General features: G+C 34.5%; 1 protein-coding gene across 1 annotated transcript; it reads left to right on the top strand.

The window, feature by feature from the left end:
- The first annotated feature begins 783 nt into the window (after positions 1-783).
- On the top strand, positions 784-6,468 carry LOC101643479 (natural killer cells antigen CD94). The gene is made up of 6 exons (XM_045293272.1): positions 784-802; positions 1,748-1,862; positions 2,005-2,057; positions 3,085-3,236; positions 4,021-4,124; positions 6,166-6,468. Exons 1-6 carry the CDS (start codon positions 796-798, stop codon positions 6,293-6,295), a joined length of 561 nt encoding a protein of 186 aa, XP_045149207.1. The 5' UTR covers positions 784-795; the 3' UTR covers positions 6,296-6,468.
- Positions 6,469-7,238: the final 770 nt, after the last annotated feature.

The raw sequence follows: 7,238 nt of genomic DNA, 5'->3' as shown, positions 1-7,238 counted from the left end.
GAAAGAAATCCACAGAATATCAGCATAAAGAAGAAGGTCAGTTTGATTCGTTGGGCATGGTGCCTCTAAAAGGGGCTCTGGGATAAAGCTGTCCTGTGTTTCAGTAGTCAGTGACCTTGGGCAAGTTTCTCATCCACTGGACCTCCCTATTCTCATTGGTAATTAAGAATACCTTCTTTATCTTGGCATTTTGATAAACAGATGAGTATATATGTTTCTTCCATTGTAAATGTCCTGTCAATTTCTAATTTTATTAAGAAAAAATGTTGCAGAGTTTCAATACATGAAATAAATGCATCTTCTTTTGTCCATATTTTTATATGGCTTTAAAAAAATTTAAATCATTTTATTGGGGGCTCATACAATTCTTAACACAATCCATACATACATCCATTTTGTCAAGCACGTATGTACATTTGTTGCCATCATCATTCTCAAAACATTTGCCTTCTACTTGAGCCCCTTTTTTTTTTCTAGAGAAGTTTGATTTTGAAAGTTTAGAAAACAACACCTCCCTCTCACCTTTTACTGTTCCAATCACAAGGCTTTTCTTACAAAAGGTCACCAATAATTTCCTGTATTATGATAGCTGGAACATTTCAGAAGCTGGCAGCTTTACTAGAGGATGACAGAGCATCTTTTAAATAGATAATTTTTCATTCTCTCTTACTTTTCATTTTTCACTAATACAACTAGGGCATTTCTTAACGTCTTGACCAGCTTTGTGACCCAGTATAAGTCTCCTAAAAGTACTCAGCACACCTTTCCTGCATCCACCGTGAACCATCAGTTCTCATGGCAGGTATGTGCGTCCGCAATCAGGAATTTTAAAAAGAAAAATCGCCAAGATCTTCTCTAATGACTCTGCCTAATATCAAGGCAGACTTTGGGAGCAATAGGTCCAGTTCAAAGCGGACATTGTAAGGCTGCCACTTGTTACTACTCTTCACATAACTTGAGCTCTTTGGCTCTTCTTTCTGGTATTTAGGAATGATTCTGTGCTGCTTTCCAAGAGTAGGCTTTAAAGTGATTTCTGACAGATGTACGCCTCTATTTGGAGTGAGAACCAAATTCGTTATTTAAATTGTGACTAACGTAATTCTCTCCTAGAAATACAGAATGTAAAAATGGCACAGGTTTAGAAGTGTTATATTAAAAACATAATATTTGTATTGTAACATGGAAAGATAACCCAAATTAAGAAATTGCCATATTATTGTTTATAATCAAATTATAACTAGTTGGAAGTATGATCATATTAATACTGAATTACTTAAGGCTGATTTGTTTGAGGGGGAAATGTATAGGTAAAATATGAGCAAATATATTTTTTGTCATAAAAGTTATTTCTGCTTCATAATATGAGTTGGAATAGATTCGATGCAAAGAGTTGAGCTAATTCATTATACTGGGAAATGAACTCAGATTCCCAGGGGATTAGCCCACGTTTGCTGTGGAAATTCCCCTTCATCAGATGCCCAGGGATCTGTCTCCTCCCGGCAGTAAGTTTGTTTAGTTTTGCTTTTTAGAGACTGAGCTGGTAGAGCAATAAAAGGATAGGTGATCTCGCCGAAGATAAAGTATACTATATAAAAATGTTGGGTTAGTTAAAGTTCTACATGGGATGTCTTTGTTTTTCAAATTTTTATTAGAATTTTTAGAAGTTTTCTAATTGGCCTCTGTATTTTAAAAGATTTGTAGCTGTATTTTTCTTTTTAATCTTTACCCTGTTACTCTTTTTCTACAGTGTTTCAGACTGCTCCCTGGAGGGCGATTTCTGGTATTTTAGGAGCAATGTGTCTTTTATTGGTGGCAACTTTGGGAATTTTGCTGAAAGATTGTAAGTTTCTCAAGACACTTAAGTCATTATAAAGGTGAAAACTGTGATAAGTCACTTAGTGCAAAATATGTTATTTTACTGATGAATACATTGGTTATCGAATCAATACACTTGTTTGTACCTAATTGTGTAAACTTGTAATAATTTATTATAGCATTTGGTAGACAAAATATTCAGCCAACTGTCTCACCAGGACTCACCATGGAGCCCCAGAAAGGTAAGCGCCAGACTTAAGGTCCTATACCTCATTATTATCATTGTTCTCTAGTGTAAACATGGTTTTCTATGAAGTGTACATAATTTATGATAAAATAATTAATAAAATAGTTATTTGAAATGACAGATATATTTCCTTTATGAGTACTCATAATTAAGTAACCAGTTACAAATAAACAATAGTAAGTATAATAGCGAACTCTGATCACCTGCCTGTTTTTTCTAATTCAGACTTTTCTCTTTTCATTTGCTTCATCTGTGCTCAGAATTCAATTCCTCCCTTTCTGTAATTGTAAATCTCATCTACCCAGTCAGAGCCATTTTTACTTTCATTCATTTTTTTTCTAATCCTCCTCTGTTTTTTATAGCACATTATGCATATTTTATCCCCACAACTTTATAGTCATTTATGTGGTACTATTTGATTGATTAATGTGGGCGATGACTTTTATTGTGAATAAGAAACACCAAAGACACTATTCCTTATAATGTGTGACACAGACTTCAAATTAATGCTTTGTTTATATAGATTAAATATAGCTATAGAACATATATCAGAATTTTGACAAGGCATTGTATTTTGTTCTGAGGGAAGTTGATAAAATGCTTTCTTCATTTGTATTTCTTTTTGCTTTAATTAACTCCTGTTTAAAAAATAGCTCAGCTTTGTGTTGATTCTTACCAAAAAAACATGACGCTTCTATTTTATGTCCATCTACTTACTGTTTTAATATATTTTATTTCTTTTGTGCACTTACTATTATTATTCAATATAATTAATAAGTGATGGGAAATTATATAATCCTGACTATCTTTAGAATGTTATCTTCATGGGGAAAAAGGTCATGTCTAACTTGATCGCTTGAATATTTTCTAGGTATTGCATGCTCTGCATATGTACATTTATAGTAGATTCTCAGAGAACATTTCCAAAAATATGAATAAATAAATAATAAGAATAATGCCTAAATGGCATTGGAATTTTGAAATGTTCAGTGTCATGAATCATGTTTTATTTCTTCTCTTAGACTCTGACTGCTATTCTTGTCCAGAAAAGTGGATTGGGTACCACTGCAACTGTTACCTCATTTCTAATACGGAGAAAACGTGGGCAGAAAGTAGAGATTTCTGTGCTTCTCAAAACTCCAAGCTACTTCATCTAAAAAGCAAAGATGAATTGGCATGTACTTTACTTTTCTTCCAACATTTTATTTGGTCTGAAAAAATATATCATGAAATAAGCTGTGTACTTTGACTCAAGTTTTAATTAGGTAGTGAGTGTTTATATTTGAAAAATGGCTTATTAACTTTCTATATCTTGAATTAAATAATTTTAAAATGCGCATAAATTTCCTCAAAGATTTATATGAGAGTGAAAATCAAATTGTTACATAGAGTGCACGAAACATTTCTGTGAGAAGTCAAAGAAGAAATGTTATACTTTTTTTACTCGTTTTATTCAAGTAATCAACTAAAGAACTGTATTTCACTTTTTCACTGAATTTGTATTTTATTTTGTAACTATGCTGCTTTTCCTATTTCTATGGGATAAATTGTGCAATTATTATAAAGGATATTAACAAAAATTATCCACTTAATAAAATTTTAAAATTATCTTCTGCATGCAGAACCTGTGCTGAATATGAATTTAGTAGGTTTATATCTATGGGGTTTATCCCTTAAGATACTATTGATTAGAGATAACGTTTTAATGGTGGTTCTTGTGAAGAAATTGCTTCTTAAGGACAGTGGCTTCCATTTATAATATGTTTCACTGCATAGTCAACTGAGATTTTGTGATGTGTTTTGTTTATAAATATATGAGACATCTGAATCATAACTGTGTCTTCTATGTTAGAAATTGAAGGATTTTTATTTGCATGGCTGATAGATTGAATCTGGTAAGCAATAATCCCAGAGTAGATTAAAATTAGGTTGATAGGCTGGTTTTTGTTTCCAACCAGAGTTTTGGGAAGCACAGTCAACGCTTTTACTGGCTTGGGCTCACTTATAATGAAACACGTCACATCTGGCTGTGGGAGGATGGCTCGACTCTCTCTCAGGATCTGTAAGTTTCTAGTAGGTCACTTTTCTTTGTGAGTCTTTCCTTAGATCGCATCAGTGCAGGTGTCTCCTAAGAGCACTCCAACCAAGGTGCACTGTCTAGGGTCTGAGATCACAGAAAGGGCATTTTATGTGCAACAGAATACAATTTTAGTTCAATTCAAAACATACAAATTTGTTGATATTTTCATGCCCATAGAGTAACTTATGATATATATAGTAAATAGCTTAGAGTATATATAGATATAGATACCATCATATATCCAATATATATACATACACACACTTTATATATGTGGTAAAAAACAGATGGTATATGTGTGAGTGTGTCTATATGGTAAATAACTTTTAGTATTTGTAAATATAAACACATATATATACCTAAACATACACACCATTATATATATATCATATGTTATTTATGTGTGGTAAATTATGGTACATGTATGTGTATATAATGTGTGTGTGTGTGTATATATATGAGGGATACCCAACAAAAACTGGAAGTTTTCCTTCAAAGCTATGTATTTAAATGTTTTTATAAAACAACCTTATCACCTTCAAAGTACTCGCCATTACATTGAATACATTTGACAAATCTGCAAGCTGTTCGATGTTCACCTAGCTGGGAAAATTCTTATTAAGGAAGCTCCACCCAGCGGAACTTTTTTCCATTGGTGGGGCTGGGGAATGGCCTCTCCTATGTGTGTGTATACAAGTTATTTTATGGACATGAATTATCAACATTCATGTGATTTGAGCACGGATTTGTATGTTTTGCATTGAGCTAAAATTGTATTCTGTTGTACCTAATACCTTTTCTGTGACTTCAAATCCTAGACAGTGAACCTTTCTTGAAGCCCTGGTGGCATAGTGGTTATGTGTTAGGCCAGGATGATTAGAGAAACAAATCTAATGATACTCATATACATATAAGAAAGAGGCTTATGCAGAGAAGTAATTATATATGAAGAAAGCATCCCAGCCCAGTCTAACTCAAGTCCATGAATCCATTACAGGTCTCTAAGTCCCTCTTCAGACTCATGCAGCCACATGCACTGATGTAGAATGCAGGTAGATCACCGGCATGTGGGTGCAGAGTAGTGTGGTACCAAGGGCTGGTGGAAACATCACGACGCTCCAGCAGCAATCAGGGTGGTCAGCAAGCAGGACAGTGATGAGGGAGAGCCAGAGAGGGTGGAACCCAGGGTCCCTGCTTATAAGCCCACAGCTCCAAGGACACAGCTGTCACCTGATTGACAGGTTTGACTCCACTCTTAGCCAGGAGTGTCTTGCTGACATAAAAGCATCTATCTACCCTAGACTGTGATCTGCAAGGACAGCAGTTGGAAACCACTAACCACTTGGCTGGAGAAAGACAGGGCTTTCTACTGCGTTTAATATATGCGGGCAGTTCTTCCCTGTCCTGTAGGGTGGCCATGAGTGGGCCCTGACTTGAAGGCAGTGAGTTTGGTTTTAGGATATATAAACTGCTTTTATAAAGACACATGGCTGTGCACACACATACAAATACACTCACATACTGAGATGTCCACAAAAAATGTTATAACCTTTTTTTTTTTAATTTGGGGAAGCCCAACATTCTTAACATCCGGTCATTTTAAAAATATTCTGGAATTATCATCTATATAAATGTATCTTTACTTTCATTGTAAACAGAGACTTTGTACTTTTATTCAATATGAAATTATATGCTTTGATTTGTATGGCTAGACTAGGTCAGCCAATAAATCTTTAAACAAAATAGAAATTAAATATTGTGACCATTAAAAACCAGAGCATAAACAAAAACAACCAAACCAATAAAATTTCTGGCCTCACTGCATCTATTATTGAGGAAGTAACTCAGCTTACTTTATCATAATACTCTGAAATCATGAGAATTCTGATTGTTTTGGAAAATATAGCAATGAGTCTATCCATATGCTAAGATATTATTTAAATACATTAAAATGTTAATTAAGACTGTATTCCTTCAGTCTCATTTAATTGCTTAAGTGTCACTCTTTTCTTCTTCATTACAGATTTTCATCTTCTCAAGAGTTAAATCCAGAGAAATGCATTTTGCATGATCCCAGAGGAACGACTTTGAATGAACCCTGCGGAAAGAAAAATCATTATATTTGTCAACAACAGTCATCTAAGTTTTCTTGAGGGTGGGGGCCCATGCCCTAATATTACTGCAAGATTCCTAAGAATGTACCTTTATGTCATATTGTTACTAACTAGTTACTGTAAAATTTTGGAAATTGTGTCATCCTGTAATTTCCATATCCTTGAAACTTTATGTTTTAAAATTGATGGTGTTTCTGTGCCTACATCTGAAATTCAAACCACCAATGTTAATAATTTCATATTTGTATTTTATTGAATATGTTTCATGTTAAATTTAGTGTAGTTCATGCACATATTCTTGTATATTTTCTCTGTTGAAAGTTAAATTTGACTTGACACCAAATAATAGATGCATAAGCTTCATTTAAAAGTCGTAGTTATAATATGCCAACCGAACCTCTGTCCAACACAAACAAAACCCACTGCTGTCAAGTGGCTTCTGACTCGCATGAGCCGCGTGGAGGGTTTCTGAAATTGCACGTTGTTATGATATCAGTCAACTCTCCCTTTCTCTTTAAGAGCAAGTAGAAGATTTGAAACCTCAATCCTGTGGTTTGCAGTTGTATGCCTCCCAGGGATCCTTATACCAATGTCTGTATGGTATACCATACTGGGAATTGTCATCCTTATCTTATTGTCCTGAAAATAAAGGGGAACAATGTTAATGCTCTTCTCCAACTCTCTCTATATATTCCCCTATAGAAATATAGGCTCAGAGACAAAAGTTTCATAGTTGGTATCCTTATAAAGTATCATTAAGAGGAGAGCACATTTATCCGTTCTTCCTCAATGTTCCTGAGGTCTGACGAATAACAGAGCTTTGGCCCTTACATTGAAATATCAAGTCTCCTAGGATGGACTTCAACACATTTTGTAAAGAGAAAACCAAAAAACTAAACTCACCACCGTAGAGTCAATGCTGACTCAGAGCACTCGATAGGACAGAGTAGCCCTGCCCCTGTGAGTTTCCAATTCTTTACAG

The sequence above is a fragment of the Echinops telfairi genome, unplaced genomic scaffold (genome assembly GCF_000313985.2).
Source record: "Echinops telfairi isolate 266 unplaced genomic scaffold, ASM31398v2 ScPeMD7_1957;HRSCAF=2489, whole genome shotgun sequence".
In the NCBI taxonomy this organism is placed as follows: domain Eukaryota; kingdom Metazoa; phylum Chordata; class Mammalia; order Afrosoricida; family Tenrecidae; genus Echinops; species Echinops telfairi.
The sequence above is the reverse complement of the archived record's forward strand: the minus strand, read 5'-3'. Positions and strand labels throughout refer to the sequence as shown.

Coding starts and splice junctions, on each gene's coding strand:
- LOC101643479 (XM_045293272.1), top strand. Junction 2,058..3,084: donor CACCATGGAGCCCCAGAAAG/GTAAGCGCCAGA, acceptor TTCTTCTCTTAG/ACTCTGACTGCTATTCTTGT. Junction 4,125..6,165: donor TCGACTCTCTCTCAGGATCT/GTAAGTTTCTAG, acceptor TCTTCATTACAG/ATTTTCATCTTCTCAAGAGT.